Raw genomic sequence first — 18,641 nt, forward strand, 5'->3', positions numbered from 1 at the left:
TATCCCATCATGCTTCAGTGTTATTCCCAGCTTGCATGCCTATAAAAAAATCCTCCCTTTGGCACCTAATGCAAACACCCCCACCATAAAACCTGCCACCATCGATACGCTCCCCTCCCATCACCCTTCAACTCCCCACCCCCTCATCTTCCGTTATCCCTTAAGCCTCCTGTCGTCTACCTCCTGCAGGTCAGATCCCCCAAACAAACAATAATAAAGGAAACCATTTCTGAACATCACAAGATCGGGGATTTGGAAATGCGGAAACACTAAGATGCTAACAGTCTAAAACTCTGAGATGGTCAATTTAAAATGATTTAAAATAGTGAGAAGCAACAAAGCTAGATTTCTGTCACTTCAACACCTTGTGAGTTCAGACTACTGTAAAAAAAAAAAAAAAAAAAAAGCCTTTAAGTGTCGTCTCTGTGAGACTGTTAGCATGCTGATGTTGTATGTACTGAGCATTTAGAACAAAGACGTGGTCATGCAGTAAAGCGTCAAATAGCTGCAAGACTGAAGATTTTATGTAACAATGCAAATGTTATATTTAATATCCCTGCTTTCTTTTTTTAGCTTTCACACAGTTGAAATACGCTGTAACTCACAGTTACTAGAACATCAACACAAAGACTGCACTATGCTTTGTCTCAGTCCTCACTGCAAGTCAATGGTGGTTGTGGCTCCGAAGTGCAGGTGGGGCGGGAAGGGTGTCCAACAATCCAGGGTGGCTAAACATATGGTGTTTTCTGCAAACGCATATCAGCATCACACATCCTCCCTATGATGTCTGCACGCTCACACGGATTCCCAACACGCTCAAGAAGCACAAGCTTCATCGGCCATGCAGCGCCTGAGAACATCACGTTCTTATCCTGTGAACTTTAATTTTGGCGATATAGATGACTCACTGCAGTAGTCGACTTGTATACAAGCCTTTTTACATAACAAAACAAAACAGTTTAAAGCTAGTTCAGCTGCATGAAGTGACAAGAGCCGCTTGTTCAAGACACATTTATCTAATGTCCTGTATAACTTCTTCTGCCTTGGCGGAAGAAGGGCAGATGGATTTACCATATGGCAGGACAGGAGCCACGCTGACTCTCTATCTCAACACAGCCTTCTCCCAACCATGTTTCTCTATTCTGTTTTTTAAACTTAACTACCCCAATTAGCGCAAAGTCTCACAGTGGTGTATGGCTGTTTGTATAATATAACAAGAGCATGACTGAGCATGCAACCTTTCAAAGAACTGCTTCCATAAGAGCCTCTTAATGTCACACACAGAGAGCTAGGTTTCTCCTGCAGACATGCGTGTCCGACGTGGACTTGCAGACCGAGCCATGTGTCGCAGGAGACAAAGAGACGCAAATAACGAGAGTAAAATAGAAAAAGAGATACTCCGGTAGAAATCCAGAGGGGGAGAGACAGTCTGGATGGACTGTTGCCTCTGGGAGCAGACATCCAGGGCTCGGTGCTGACAAACTGACAGCCACCGCTGGGCTCGAGGGCAGCAGCGGCCACGGCATTGATATGCAGACAGCATTCCCAAACTAACAAGACCAATACTGCCAATTGAGTTGCGTACCTGCAGCCAGAAATGTGTCAATATTTGTACTACAGCATGGATAAATGTGTTGTGATTTTTTTTTTATAAAGAAGCACAGATGAGTTATAGTATTTCGCAGCTACAAGTGAAATGATTGTTTCACTGAAAGATGAACAAGAAAATATAATCCTTTACTTGATTAAAAGTGGTAATATGTCAGCTATTCATCTATTATCTTTGCTGCTTATTATGCAGATAATTGCGGGAGTTGGATCCTATCCCAGCTGACACTGGGCCAGAGGCAGGTTGCACCCTGGACAGGTCGCCAGTCTATCACAGGGCAGCAGTAATATAGAATTTGTTGAGATCTCAGCAAATATGAAGCCATAATAATACTATCAGGAATAAAATGGCATCCATCACAGTGGAAAATCCACAGATTACACATTTACAATCATTACCACTGCTTTGTTATTACTTAAATCAAAGTTAAACGACTCATTGAGAAGAAACAAAATCTATGTTAGTGCTACAGCTTTATATTATATTTTTATTATTATTGGTGCATAAATGCAACAAAGTATGATAACAGATCACATATTTTAAAATCTGCATCTGCGAAGTACAGGACACTGAAGCACTGGATGAATATAGTGAAGCATGACGAAGCCTTACATGGAAACACTTCAGTCTAAAAGTAATGTCACACATGAAACGTTCAAATGTAACAGAGGATGAAGAGCGTGCAAGTAATGTGAAATGTTGAACTTAAACATCTGTGATTGATGTTTTTCTTTAAATTTTTGAACACGACACTTAAAGATGTTGCTCTACTGGTATTTTTATACTATTTCATATATAGCCGTGTACAAAAACGTAACTATAAATTAAAAGGTTTTCCAATCTGTGTGCATTTTACATGACTGAATGACCAAGGCGCTGTATCTATGTAGGGGAGCGGTGCAGAAATATTCTGAGTTAAGATCTACATCTCTCTCTCTCTCTCTCTCTCTCTCTCTCTCTCTCTCTCTCTCTCTCTCATCGCTTGAATAATTCAGCCTCTCCAGAAAACATCGGAGAGGAACGACGGAGGCAGAGGAGAGGCGAGGAAGAGGATGGAAAAGCAGGACGTATGAAACAAACAAGCACGCTCTCCCTCTCCGTCTACTATTTTATTTCCACCATTTTTCACATCCACAACACGCCCTCGCTTTTATTAAATTCAGATTTCCCGGCAATAGCGACCATTATAAATAAATGAGTTTCTCTTGTTTTATAGTTTCTCTCTCATACAATATCAAGCAGCTTAATTCCATTTGGCTCAACCAAGACCTCCTGCTATGCCCCTTCCTCCTCGTCAGTTTTCTTTTGTCCGTCCATCCTCTTTATTTTCTCTCATACCTTCTCTTTCAATATTGTTGGCACTAGACCTGTCATATGGGAACGAAGCTTTAGTAAATGTGTGCCAAGCTGCAGCTACCACGAGTGCGCACACGGACACAAACACACTTACGTCCGTGACATCTATTATCTGGTCTCTTTTCGTCCCTTACCGATTAACACACAAATCTTCTGTAGGTTTTAATTAGAGCAGAAAGGAAGTCTCTCTCACACACACAGTGTTTTGTTCTTTCCCTCTCATACTTAACGCATCTTTAGACCATCTCAGATCTGTCTTTAGGTTCTGACCATGATGCTTGTAATTGTTATCATCTAATAGGCTGTTCTTCTCTATGCTGGCTTTGTGACTCAGAAAATCTGAGAGCTGTGTTGTCTACGTGTGTGTGTGCTGCATTCAGGGTTCTGTAAGGAAAAGTCGAAATGACTGGTGTGTGATCTGTAACTGATTGCGATTTGTCTCAGCCTCCTCTCAAGGCAATAACTTCCAAATCCTGTAATACCATAAAAACCATTCTCACATGTGCTATTTGTATTCCAGGTGGTACTTCAGCATGTTAAAGGGGGTACACTATGAAACTGTTGTGTGGCATTATAATTTGGTAAAAGTTCTGATGGAATATTCCCTGTTGTGACAGGAACAGATAAACTACCATGTCCTGGGTCAGTTATTACACCCAACACCTGAAGAGTGTCCAACAAACACTTTGTAGCCGAGAGCAAAGTGACGAGTGCACAGTTTACCAAAGCTTCAGCACCAACCCAAGAAAGCATGAACACTGAAAATTCAAGGGAACCTACATTATGAATAATTAATAGTGTTAAATAACAGCCGGATGCAAATCATTTTAAAAGAACATGTGCTAAATATGTCGGTTGGTAAAGATAAAGAGGAACTTGAGCTCCTCAGAGGGGACTCCTCAGGGGGGTAGAGGACGATCAGACATACAAATACTGCTGTGAAAAATGATCCGACCACTGACAACTCAACAGGACCGAGAAGCAATTCACCGCAAGGAGACGGATTGGTAATCCCTGCTGAGGGGAGCCATCTCTAGCTTCTTGAAAGCATAGATTTGTAGAGCACTTACATTGCTGCTGCCGCTGCTGCCCTGTCCTCCAGGCTCAATCATGTAGGTGTGATTGCCGTCAAAAAACATCCCACTGAAAAAGACAGAGAGGGGGAGAGGAGAGAGCACATATCAAGGAAAGTTTCTGCAGTTTTATTCATCAGTAAATGGAAGAATTTGACTCCTCCTCAACTATCAGCGTGATAGATTAGTCATTTCGCTGCTTGCTCGGGGGCTAAATGTATTATTGGAGCATTTGTCAGAATAATAACTGTAAAGGTCTCCCACTAGGCGCAGTTTGGCCCAAATCCTCTTTTGTCCTCAATGTTGTACTCGGCCTATGTACGGCCAGTGGTGGAGGGAGTATTCATATCCTATATTAAATACTGATTACGGTACTGTAAGCAGCATTTTACTACTGATGTTGGTTGAACTAATTGAACGTGACAGGTTAATTTCAGAAGATGACAAAGATCAAGTGCAGTACTTGAGTAGAGCTCGAGGGCCAAGCCTCCAGGGTTGCATTTAGCAGATAATTCACTCCAGCGTTTACTGAAAAATGTAGTAACCTCAAGTGCACGCTTGCTCCCGATGTGCTGGAAAACTCTGTCACCCAGTAAGGTCATGACCGTAAGAGGCCACGGCGTTTTGAACAAGCAACCATTTTGAGAAGCCAAAGATCGGTTTCTATTTTAGCAGCTGGTTGAAGGTCTTCTCGTGGCTGGCATGTGTACATAAACGACACTTTATCCATTAATTAACTTTATCTGAGGCTTTTAGGAGATTGGTCAGGTCAAAGTGAAGTGAGAAGGGTAAACACTCACTCCTCTTTCCCTTCTAACTCTCTCTCTCTCTCCGAGACTTTTTTTTACCCTTCAGGACACACTTCATCCTGGTCCAACACAGCACTTAAAGTAGATTACACCCGGTCAGAAAAAACAGGTCAAAGAGTGTTTTTCTGTAGAGCAGGAAGTTACATGTAGCATTTTTTAGAGCAGCTTTATTGAACAAGAAAAATGTGTGTTCATTCATTTATTAATTTTATATTTTACATAAAAGAGAAACCTCACTATTATTCCACTGGTTTCTAAACATTAAAAGATCTAAAAATCAATTTTCTGAATCAGATTTTGGAGAGATGGGACCTCATATCATATCAAAAGTCTTTTACATTAGGATTATCCTTCCATTGATAAAGCTTTAAAGTAGCAGCAGAGAGTTTTTACAATTACAATGCATTAAATGATAATGTAAACTGATTGGTTTTAGTGATAAACCTATGAAGAATCAATGCCTGTATTTATAGGGAGTTTCAATTTAATGTTTTGCTGTCAGGTTTGATAATTTATAAGGGAAAAATTAAAATCACCCGAGTCCTCAATGTAGCTTCAAGGTTTAAAAACTGTTTTGCATAGTTTTGCATTAGTGCCCAAATCCAAAGTGTCCAAAATAAAGATATGCAGATAATTCTGTATGACGTCAACAGGACGCATAAAGCTGCGAGCACTATTCTTCCACACACAGCTAATAGTGTATTGCATTACAGGGTAAAGTTTCTGTGTGTGTGTTAGAGAGAGAGAGAGAGAGAGAGAGAGAGAGAGAGAGAGGGAGAAAACGAGAGGGAGGAGGGAGTCAAGGGAGTATATAGTGGTGTCGGGGGGTTAGACATTAGAGGGAGAGTATTTCCCTTATGCTGAGTCAGGTGTTTGTCATTTCACATCCTGCTCTCTCTCTCTCTCTCATATACACGCACATAAACTTAAGCTTTAGGTCCTATAGCATTGTTACAAATAATAAAAATAAGTATGACAGCATCATAATATGCCACGCCAACATTTGGGCCAATTATTAGTGACACACTGCGCGTTTTATGTGCCAGTCATGACAGAAGGAAACACTTGTAACCCTGTCCATCACATTATAACATATTAGTCCCCTAATATGAGGTCGTACTGTGCACGCAGCCTGTTCATCTAGTTTGGAGCTTAATTCATTATCCCTCCTTGCGTTATTTTGCATGCACCATAATGTAATCTGCTGTGCTGACAAATTTCCCAACATGCTGCCACAATCCCATGAAATATGCAAACATCATTAAGAGCCAGAGCATGTTTTAGCTTTTTCAGCAACTATCAATCTGATTTTAGCCCCTTGCCATAATTAGCTGAAATTACATGTCTGCTTGGTTAATTATATTGAAGCGAGACATACTGCATCCGAGCAAAGCTATGATACGGAGTAATGGATGGAGAATGAGTCATAATGTTTTCTAAAGCGATAATTAGATGGGATAGTGTACACTGTCAACAATGAAATGGTGGTAAATGGTATTAATGTCTTCACAGAAGTAACATCTCGGTCTTCACATCTTCAACCTTAAATATGTCTACGAAGAGACAAAGTTACAAAGTGTCTGGGATTCTATATAAAAGTAATTACATAATTAATATAAGGATTAGTCTTAACCGTTGAGCAGAAACACTTTTTTAATACACCTAAATAGTGAATGTAAAATTACTAGCTAGTACAAAATATACTAGACACAATATATACTTCATAGTTAAAAGATTTGTGTGTGTTTTTATGAACACAATAACTAATCTGCTCTCTGCAGCCACTCTCTTGCTTTTCTCTACATACATAAACACATACAGTGACTCAGAATATACAGTGTACATGTATTCCTCCCATAAGGCTTTGTTTCGGACCTCGCTCACTGACATAGGCAACGCTAAAAATACCAACATTAGGAAGAGGAAGGAGGAGAAAACAAGAGAAGAAGAAGAGACAAAGACAGGGTGATGTCTGTCTGTCTGTCTGATAACCCATGTAATGAAAAGTGCAGAGAGGCAGGGAGGGCTGCCTAAAACTGATTACACTGACCTAATGAATGAAATGGAGCAAAGCTTTGGCCCTGAACATGCAGAGACTCCAACACTGGCTTAGAAAAACATGCACACACACAAAAAGTCACATCCATATTATTTGTACTTACTGCAATCCATGACAGGTTGAGAGAGCCACAAAGGAGCGAGGGCGGTCTCTGACCTTTCCCTGATAGTAGCAGTGCTCTCCTCCCTGTGCACAAAACACAAAACACACACACGTTAAGATCACACACATGCTTTTTGCTTCTGAAAACGTCTCGAACACAGAGGGAAATATTCCACTTGCTCCATTCATTACCATATTCCATCAGGAAATGAGTCCAGGGAGATCAATCACACAGAATTAATTTGCTAATACACGCAAGTGTAAGTATGATCTGGTCTGGTGCATATATGTGAACGCACGTCATGAGTGTTTGTTTGGTGCTTTGCTCTCTGAGATGAACCCATTCACATCCCACCATCTGTGTCTTAACGCCTCTGTGACTTCACTCTCTTCCATCGCAACTTTTTCGCCGTAGGAAGCCACACCATCGGTCACTTGTAAATTTTTTCCATCTCTGTCGAGCACTCATTCTATGCGTCTACACTCTCCATCCCCATCTATCTATGTGTGAGTGCGTCTCTTGCCCTATCTGCAAGCGTAAACACACATTTATTTTCTATAGACGTGTATGATGTCTAAGTGTCTGAGTGCTCTGCAGGCCATCTCTTGCTGGTCCATTTCTTGCTGCCTAACAGCCATTAGGCAGGAAGCGGGTCTCCCTGAGGAAGCGCAGCTTTTATCAAAGGATCAATTTCTGCTCTACCGTCTGATGCTGCGCACAGCAACGTACCTCTGCATCCACTTCTACATCCAGCTCTCTCAGTGGACCCCATCCTAATCCATGTCTTATGGGTTTGTGTGAGGATGCACGTATGTGTTTGTTGGCGTTACTAAACTACAAATGCATGTGAAAACCTGAACTACAGCCATTATTATCCTGCTACAACAGCCTCTGGTGAGCATTTTAATTCATCCCAAAGGTGTTGTATGCGTTTGAGGTCAGGGCTCTGTGCAGGCAAACCAAATTCTTCCACATGCATTCTTCCAAATGCTTCTTTATTTCTCTGGCTTTTTACATTTGGGAACTGAAATGTCAGAAAAACGATCGCCTCGAACTGTTGCCTCAAAGATGGAAACACACTATTGTAAAAAATATTGTATGGCATAGTAGTACTTCTCTTATAGTAACAATAACCAATGTCACTGTGTAGATACTGTGTTACACAGATAGTGATAATTCAGATAGTACAAGCAACAACACTCTTCTCCTTCAAGTTTTATGGCTTAGGTCTTTTTAAGGCTTTTTAAACTTAGGTCACTGTTAGGGAGATTACCTCCTGCAATATTACTTTCCATTTACCTTCATTCATATTTATTCAGCTTTCATGGTGTAATTTAGATGAGAAGATTGATACTACTCATATAGCCATATGTTTGATAACAGATTCAGGTCTACTACATTAGTACATTGTCTGCATTGGCCTAAACAAAAACACATTCTCTTAGATACTGCTCTTTTAATGCACCAGCATCATTAGATCATATGTACTGGAGCTGTGGAGTTGTCACGGGATATCAGATTATTGGAGAAATATTTTTCTATTTTTTTTTTTTTTTTTTTTGCGTAGACCCATAGATACACAGTAGATCCTCTGATGGCAGTTGTGGGGGTTAAACTATATTTATAGACTGTCATAAAATCAAACCATGCAGAAGAGAATGTGCTGTCATTTGTCTGCCTGCTGGAACCAAGACTGAAAACATTTCTGTCCCCTAGGGGGGGCATGACAGAAAATAATTGAGAAGTTAGCACTGAGTTAAGACAATATTTTCATGAAAACACACGCAGGGAAAACATGTCAGTTCCTGGCATTCTGTCATAGATACCTTCTGTCAAATGAAAGGTTTGGACCAAAGTTAGGTCTGGGAATATGAACTTACAGAGAAACAACAATGAATGTTTTATTTCCAGAGGCCCTCTGACTCTAGTCTGATCTCTGACTCACTGGTTATATGCATAATTTCTAACATATTATTAACATATTATCATACTTATTTATTTTTTTACTAATTTCACTATTAGATGAATATTGGGAAACAATTTGTCTGTCCTTATTTCCTTAAAAGGCCATCTTAACTTTGGGATATCAGGCTTATATATAGTTTACAGTCATTGTTTTTAGAGCATGAATGTTCTCAAGCTGAAGTCCTCAGAAGTGTAGTGTTGCAAACAAAGTGTGTGTGTGTGTTTGTGTGTGTATCAGTGTGCGAGGAACTCATCTGAATAAACTGTCATCATTGAATTATAGGAGTGAAATTGCATCAGCCATGCAGAGAGTGATTTGTTTTTGTTTTTTTCAATCACTTGCTTTTTACGGTTACTTGCCTCTTCCCTCTCCCTCAGTCCCAGTTACACCACACTTAGCTATCATTTTCAAATCGGATTCAGGGCGAACAAACGAAGCTACGGATCCTTTGTTTTTCGCCGTCTCTCCGTTTTCCCATTATCATGTTAACAATGGCTAGATCTGACAAATAAGAGTAAACAGCAGTGTTTTCTTGGCAAGAGAGGAGAGACTATTCACAGTACCTTGACTGACAGCATAAAGCATAAAGGTGTGTAACAGAAGAGGTTGTGGAAGCGTTAGATAAACCTAACTGGAGCTACAGATGAAGAGAGAGAGGTTGAGCAAAGAGACATAGAGCGAGTGAGAAGTGAAGAGACAGAGAAGGCTATTTATAAGTGGTGCTGTGCTCTACTATCCCAGCGTCTCTTCTCATGCTGTCGCCCTGAACCTTCTGCTCCACTTCTCCTCAAAGGAAGAAAAACCCAAAACCAAGTGATGAGGGTACATCCTCCATCCTAAGTGCGTGTGTGTGTGGCTAAATTTGTCAGATCTGTAATCTCCTAAGACCCTCACAAGAGTAATTAATCATCTAATCTGGACAACACAATGGACAATGTAGAGGTCGAGGTCAGATACTTGGTAAACAAGTAGGACACACTGCCCCCTGAATGTCAGCAAAAGTTTGCAAGCGGTGAATCCATTATGAAGAGAGATAAGGAAACTATACAACTACATCTACATTACAATAAAACACACTGTTCATTAGGAAAAAAATGAGACTCCATAACAAAGCTGACTCACTATTAAAAACGTCCTTATAGTATAATACTTACTTATTCAATTATGAAAGGTTATAGACATGGGTTTGTGTCTCATATGATTCTCAATGGAATCTCACTTCCTCCTTTGTGTCACTGTACTAAACCCAAGGACGTTGCCTACAGGAGACACAGACGGCTTTCATCCCATTTAGACTAAACTTTTAATTTTCATTCAGCGAAATGCACCGCACGTCGAATTTTTAGTTATAACATTGTGACACATTTCCGAATCACCATCACGTACCACTAATACTAATAATCATACAACCAAATTATTTAGAAATCCAAAGAACACACTGGGAGAAATGTCTTCTGACATGGATGGGATGTGTGTGAATCAGGGTTGCATTAATTGCATTGAACCCAAACTGTGGACACAGAGCTGGAACTGCGACCACATTAGCAGTGTGTACCTGCTACCTTGATTACATATGTTCAACATGAGCTGAGAGGATTCTGACCTAGTTATCAGAGCAGCAGCTGTGTTACAGTGGCTGACATGTTGACCTCTGCATTGAGTAACAAACTGGGCTCGTCTCCTATTAACCTCTCTGAATAGCATGCATTAATAAAAAGAAAGCAGCTCTTGCTGTTTCCAATTAAAAAGGGGCCGACAATAGGAAACTACAGATGGAGATTTCTGAATATTCATCTACACAGAGAATTAATTCACAGATTGCTTTACAGTCAGTGCCATAATTACCAGTGACCATATCACACAATATGTGGTGTAATAATCTGGATCATTCTCTGTGAAGTATCTAATATCTCACTAATCTGCTACTTAGCTAAGTAAACCCTGACCATTATAATCCCTCCACTTATGTGATGTAACGCAATGCCTCAATGGGTGTCCTGTAACTGATTTTAGAGGATTATCACATCAATCTTAAGCTCATGTTCAGGTTCAGTCCAAAGCCACAGATCCACTTGGGTTTCCATAAATGTAAGCTGAATAGAAGAAGTCTAGATGACTGGACGGGGTGTGGGTTTTCCCGGCGTTAAAACTGACTCATTGATTAAGCAATAAAAGGATCAGGAGAGGGAGAAGAACCTGCAGGGTCTACAGGAAATTGCAGCTGTAAACTTACAGCTGTGGACAAATTTCCAGCGGTGCCCATTCAGCAGCTCTGCTATTTTCTGGAGTCAGGGAAACATACGCCATAACAGCATGACATTATACATCTCTAACCTCATGCTGATTTTAACATGTGATCTATGTGTGGATGTATGATACTGATCATGTTATCTAAGAGATATTTACACTAATAAGGGTTCAGCCAACATTGTGGCTCAGTGCGTAGGTTCAATAGGAGGAGCTGGTGGACTCATTGCTCCCAACGATGCCTTGCATGGCTGCTGCCTCTGGTGTGTTAGTGAGAATGGATGAATAAGAACATCTGAAGAGCACTTTGTACCGCTGAGGTTAGAAAAGGACATATAAGTGTAGACGATTCCTCTGTGGATCAGGCTTGTTCCAGTGCATCCCACAGATACTTGATCAGTTTGGGATCTAGTGAATGTGGAGGCCAGGTCAACACCTTGTGCTGGCCTTCATGTTTTTGGAGTTGTTCCTAAACCGTTTTTGTGTGTGTGCCCGTGTCAGGCTGCATCCTGCTGGGGATGGCTGCTGCCACCAAAGAGGTGTCTGGTCCGGTCTAGGTGGGTGCTACATGTCTAAGTAACATCCACATGAATGCCAGGTCCAAAGGTTTCCCAGCAGAACATTGTATTATCAGAAAATTGTCAATCTTATTCACTTCTCCTGTCAGTGGTTGTAATGTTATTGCTGATTGGCGTATATAACTATTGTTTTAACTCAAACAACCAAATGCATGTTGCATGTTTATACCGGGGAAGATGGTTTAGAAGGTTTAGATGGTTTTAATGACAAGACCATAAAATACTGCATCTTCCATCCTAACTGTAAATAGCGGTCCAGTGTAATCTGTGTCAGGGAGCACGATGGGAGATAAGGAGATGATTTGCAGAATCTTACACTGGTGACGACAGTCTTCCCGTTTGGTGACAAATGCCTCTCCACGTATCCCGAAGACAGGAGATCACTGGGAACAGAGAAGAAAGAAAAAAAGGAAATTAAAGTTAGAAATTGTTTGAACTGTCACTCAGCTATTCGAGCATGATCCTGTTTCACAGAATGATTGTATTCTGTCTCGGCAGTGCAGAGCTTCAGAGCATCAGCCCAGCTAATTATGATCAGCGTGCAGGGACGAGGCTATTTCCAGCTCACAAACTCACACAAACATAATTATACAAATCCAGTCTTCTAGCAAATGTCCAGTGCTTATGTGTATGTGTCTCTATCAGAGGAATAAAGGACAAGTGAAGGTCAGTAAGTAGTGTAAGATGCAACACAGGCACAATGGGAAGGGGGCAGGAAATAAATTGAGAGTGTGAGGGAGAGAAAGAGTGGCATAAATAAGAAGAAATCAGTCGGTGTGTGCTTCCTCAGCAGAGCTGGACCCAGGAATCCCAATGGAGATACACACTGCAGGCCCAATCTGAGACAGAGATGTATGAGCTCTAGTGCACACACAGCCACACACACAAAACAGGGGAATGCGGCATATGAATGGAGGTTTGTCCCTTCTTTGGTCTATTTCAAAACATAATACAGTTTAAAGTTTTATCCTGTTATCTCACTAATAGGTGACTTGAACATGAAAAAACAAACACAGAACGAGAAGGAGAAATACATGCGAGCAGTGCCAGGACCACCAGTACATTGTGAGTCTTCAATATACACACTGAGCTATGAACAACACATCACTAACAACACCAGAGGGTATTAAACACCAACATCATCTTGTTTTCATTTGATTAATCGGAGTTTACTTTTGCTCAAGGAGGAGTGCTGCGTTTGTCAGAAACACAAACTGACATAAAAATGAGCAACTAAAAGAGTCTGCAGCATCTGAACAAGCCACTTGCCACACTGAACCAGAGAGACATCAATCTATACCAGCTTCCTGTCAACATCCAGACGCCGACAAGAGACAAGTAGATGGGACAGATTTTCACCCCGTTCAGGGGTGTCGGTGTTTATAAGTCAGTGTTTACAGGGTAGATTTAGGCCACCAGACGAAAATCTAAATTGATAAACCTTCAGTATTAGTTATCTTGTCTTGAATTAATTCAAATCTGTGCAGTAACAATCTGTCTTTTTCCAGTGGTTGCTTGGGGCTATCAGCCTCATTACCGTTCTGAGACACTGTGATCAGTTTTCATAAAATGAAGAGCAGGTTGTAAACAAAATAAAAAACATGGGAAATAACACTGATGGGGCTACTTATAGTCCCAACCTGTGTGACAAGATGATCTCAACTCAAGGTTTCTAACTTTTCCCAGGTTTACTACCACTACGATGCTTCTAACCGTCAAGCAGACCAAACTTTCATCCAGTCGCAAATAAAGAAGCTCTGCAAAAATGAAAAAACAAAAATAACGGATACAACTTTAGCATTCAGGCCTTTTTTTCACTGAAAAGAGCAGTTTTATGATTTACACTGGCTTTCTTGACAAGAGTTGAATGAGGTTAATTCCACTCTAGGTTCTGCACAGTACATGTTAATCTGTTTAGTTTGGTGCAGTATAAAGAATGTAAATAGGTGAAAACAGCTTGGCGGGTGACTCAGTTGTTTGTTGCTGTGTCTGAAATCTGCAAGTAAAACCTTCATAATGCTGCTGAAAGGCCTGTTTCTAGGCTTTCTGTCACAGACCATTAGTTGTCTTTCTTTAGCCAATGATATCACTATAGTAATATCACTGCAAAGGAAGTGCTTTGTGTTAAAAGCGAAAACATAAATAGATAAATACAGTATAATACTAGTAATAATGAGTCAGTTAAGAAGAAATTAGCTTGTATTTGAACACAGGAACCCCGTGTACTTTTCTAATATTAACTGAGAGCAGACGTTCTCCAGGGCTGATATCCCACATATATTGTTTTTTGAACCAAAGCCCTGACATCAGTGCACACGCCCACAGTGGAAGGAGGCTGCTCTCTACGATGACTAATGGTCAGTTTGCTACAGCAATATAAAATACGTGGGCAAAGGGGAGACACGGGAGAAATGGAAAGAAGGGAAGAAGTGTTGTCAATGGAGGAATAATGGAGCAGAGTGGGAAAACAAGGTGTGAACACAGAGCTCAGGGCCTGGACAGATATCCTATCATGCACTGCCATGAGGCCCTCTCCTGAAAAAAAAAAAAAAAAAAAAACTGTGATGTTTAGAGAATGTGCAGAACAGGCAGCCATACACACTTCACACCCTCCAACCTCAGCTCACACAACACCTCAGACTATTCTCCATAGTGCAAATTAAAAACACCACGACTCTAGAGACACCAGTAACATATTACCAACATTTTTACATCAGAAAGAAGAACTGTCAAGATATTCAAACACGCCTGTGATGAAGACGTTCGGTGTGCGCGCGAATCCTTGCGTCACAGCCGCGCACTGTTAGCCTTTGTTCTGCTGGGATGTGTGTTTAAGATTCAGAGCTTGTGATCTTTATCCGGACTCACGCTGAGCTCAGACGGGGGGGAGCAAGCAAGCAGCATACTGAGGCAGCAAGGCAGACACACGGGGCTCTAATGGAGGACGCCGATAACAGATTTCAGCTTTAATTGTTGTGGGATTTAAATAATTTATTTGACAGACAAAGACGCAAACTCAGCCTCAGACCCATCCCCCACACTGACACGCACCAACGTAGCAAGATTTCCCCACCCACCCAGACTGTACCTCTGGCTTTTTTTTATGTTTATAACTGCATAACTGCATTTATCACATGCAAACAAACACAAAATGTGACAGGAAAAAAAATATCCGTGCGCTGTGATCTACCGCTTTGTGGAAGATCTTTGTAAAACAAAGCTGAAGATGTCATTTATAAGAAAAATCAGACACTGAAGGAAACAGAAATAGAGGCCAATAGCTCAATAATTTAATAAATTATCATATCTAAAACTACCTGAGACGTTAAAGTCTTGGATGCATGGTGGCACAAGTGGTCCAATTCAAGTCAGACATACTTGTGTGGGATCTGGCACCTGAGGGTGTCTGTGCAGTCCAGATGTGCGGCTGCAAAAGAGACAGAGCAAAATGCATCCACAGCTTTTCACTGATTTCTTCTCTCGTTCAGTGTCTGTTATGCTCTCTCTCTCTCTCTCTCTCAGCTCATTGCTTCTTTAATTAGTCTGCTTGTCCTCCGCTGTAGTGGAAGAGAGTTTTCTTGGCCCTGTTGCCGCGGCAACATCTGTTTGAGCGCTTGCATCCAGCTGTCAATCAGGCCTGGAGGAGATTTCAGAGGTAGAGCCACAGACGCTTCACTTACAGCTTGCAGCGTGTAGCCTACCTAGAACATCCATTTACATAGTAATCACAGCCTTCTCTCGCTTTCCTTTCACTTTAATGTCAAGCAGCCCACCTACCCGCACACACCTACCCACACACTTAACCTGTGCAAACATACGAGCCCCAGGAACTTCAGGAAGATGCTTCTCCAAAAAGCTTTAAGCGTAATAATTGGGTTTTCTAAAGGTAAAAACTGACGAAAGCAGCGACTGAGCCCATCTGGGTGTCAGTCACGTCAAACTTCGTCCTTCTTTTAAAGCATTTTGTTGTGAGTTGCTCTGGGCATCAAAGACATCTGCTGTGGCAACCCAGTTCGATCTCATGAGGTGACTCGTGCACACACACACACAAACAAAGTTTCCGTGTGGTCTAAAATTCTTCTCACGGACTGTGTCGCCAAGGACTGCCATGAAAAAGAGCACATAAAGGCTAGATTGGCAGGACTAATGTTTATGTGTGTGTGAGTGGACTGGCAGAAGTGTTGGGGTACAAGGCTTTTCATTGCTTTCACACAGTCTTTTCAAAGACTCTTTTTAATACACTCAACATCCCAAAACACTCAAACACAAGCAGACGCTCAAAAGAAATCAGCAGATTTAGTCAGATAGGTTCACATGTCCACACAGGCTCTGCACGCAGGCTCTACAGCCATCAAATGGACTTCTGCGTTATGTATGGATTTGCCATTTAACCCGGTAATAAAAGGGCACTGCCACACAAAGGACTGAACATGTGCTGTGTCAGGCGTCCGTAATGAGGATGGGGGAGTGCTTAGAGAAGAGAAAGCCAGCACCAGAGAGGAGAGAAGTGCACCAGATAAAGCATGAGGGGGACACAGCAAGATGGAAAGGTACATAACAAATAAAGATGTGAATAAGACAGAGGAGATATTGGGGGGGGGGGGGGGGGGGTGAGGTTTCTCTTTGGTGAACGCCGCAGCTGCTTTCACCTGCTCACCATCCCTCCACCCCTGCCTCCCTCCCACTGAGGCCTCATTAAGGTCTCCAGGCTATAATTCATTCGCCCTCCAATCACTTATCAGACATGCAATTCCAACAGCAGACTCACTGGGATAGCTGCTCTTGTAGAGGGAATACTGATGCTGACAAACAAGAAAAAATGTTGATGTTAATAGAACTAAAAAAGAAGAATCAAGCTGAGAGCTTGTGTTCCCATTTTCTGCAGTCTTGGGTTGATGCAACATTCAAGCCAAACAGAGTTGACCTCTGAATTATGCGGTGGCTGGGGACATTGCAGGCACTAAGGAGAACATGGAGATCTGTATCTGTGACAACATGTGGATGTTTAGTGAACTCCACGCAATGAAAACAGGGTTAATCGAAGCTAAGATAGACACTCCTGGAGCCTCGTCCGCTTGGGACAAAGCTATGGTGCTTTGTTTATTTCACGTCTTGACATGCATCTTTATATGTGTGTTTGTTGGTAACTTTGGCCTATCCATCCAGTAACTCCATCTGATTTTGAGGAAAATAAATGTTAAATAGTTAATCTTTTGACAGTAAACCATACGCTGAAATTACTTTTATTCAGCATGACAGAAGAAAATGAGTAAGCTGTGATAGACAAAAGTCTTTAGAGGGGCATTAGTATCTTTTCCTGCTGAGAGAACAACAGCCTTCCTCCTGTGCTTGTCTTCAGCAAGAGCCGGCTTCAGGATCTCTCTTTGTCTCCACTAATCCGCCATACAGAGGGAGACGGCTCGACAGAGGATGGGGGGGGGGATAAAAGGGTGGGAGAGACAGAGTGGAGAATCAATAAAGGAATATAACATGATAGAGGGGGAGAAAAGAAAGAATGACAGAGCAGCTAGAGCGATACCCTAATATCGTCAACACAAACCCTGCCCTTTAAAGACAGCTGGCATTTTAGCCATGTCAGTGTCAGGGAACTAGGGAGGATCATTTCTGTTGGATGCTCGTCCTGTTACTTTGCTCCAAACTGAAATGTCGCCACAATTAATCACGCGCACTGACATGAATTGAATTCATGTATCCTAATGACTAATCTGCTTTTCTTGAGGGTTTTTGCTTCATAAGATGCTGTGAAATTTGGCACAATCTTTCTATTTTTTTTATACTAAACTGAAAGCAATTTTGGACGTTGAACACTTCCTACTCTATCTACCGACTTCTGAACTTCTGAGTTAATTTTTTGCAGTGCATTTTGCCATCACTTACACTGGGTCATCTTAATGGCTAATAAAAACAGGAATTATTGCAGTGGCCGAAAGAGGCACCGCAGCACGCCCAAAGTGTGGCGTCCTTACGAACACCCCATCAAAAGAAACACACACTTACACACTGCCACTGCTAACATCCATGCTTTTTATTTTTAAGCCTGCCCACCTCTGTACGCACAAAACACACACATCATACAGAGTTTATGCTGTGCGTACGGAGTTGAACTCCCTCAGACACACAAAAACATACACTCACAGCCTTTCCCATCAGGTACAGCGAGTACATACTGTACATAGTCCTGGATGTGACGACGAGCCTCTTAGCAAACAAGACCTGTAATATATTATTTGTGAGCACTACATTAGCTCACAGGCGGGCACACACACAAGCATAATTCCCAACGCTATCGCTACAGTTATGAGCTTTAGTGCGTGCAAAGTAATGTGATAACACAGAGAGGAGAGGAGAGGAGAGGGGAGGAGAGGAGATGTTGGGATTGTTTACTTTTTAGGGTACTCTTTCCAAGTGCCTACCTTGCTCACACACTCTGTATCGTTCCATATCTCCTGCACCTACTCAACCCACCCACCAAGGCTCAAGGGTGCATGAAGGACATCCTCACATCTCTCTCTGTCCTCTCCTTTCTCTCCATCCTCGACTATATGCCTTACTCTTGCTCCCTCTTCTTTCCTTCTTCCACACACACTCCCCTCTCTGTGTTTTTCTCATTAAGTTCGCAGCAAATCAGATCACGCCTCCCCGCAATAAATTACAGAGCAGGGAACAGAGGAGCAGAGACAGAGATGAAGGTGGAAAAGGAGGAGAAGAGTGGAGTTGGGTTGTAGCAATGTCAGGAGGCAGATAGTGAGGAGCGGCTGGATGATGAATTACCGTGGAATGGGACATGAGAGAGCATTAAATCATATACATGTGGGGATGT

General features: G+C 41.7%; 1 protein-coding gene across 1 annotated transcript in view; it reads right to left on the reverse strand.

Moving 5' to 3' along the window:
• adam22 (ADAM metallopeptidase domain 22) overlaps positions 1-18,641 on the reverse strand; it is a gene marked incomplete at both ends in the record, with an annotated part of 51,154 nt that overhangs the window by 23,207 nt on the left and 9,306 nt on the right. The window contains 3 exons of the mRNA XM_084557861.1: positions 4,036-4,108; positions 7,010-7,092; positions 12,117-12,183. Of these exons, the coding sequence (XP_084413987.1) occupies positions 4,036-4,108; positions 7,010-7,092; positions 12,117-12,183 (223 nt within the window). The remainder of the gene's footprint in view (positions 1-4,035; positions 4,109-7,009; positions 7,093-12,116; positions 12,184-18,641) is intronic.

Source organism: Chelon labrosus, assembly GCF_963514085.1.
Source record: "Chelon labrosus genome assembly, chromosome: 12".
Taxonomy (NCBI): domain Eukaryota; kingdom Metazoa; phylum Chordata; class Actinopteri; order Mugiliformes; family Mugilidae; genus Chelon; species Chelon labrosus.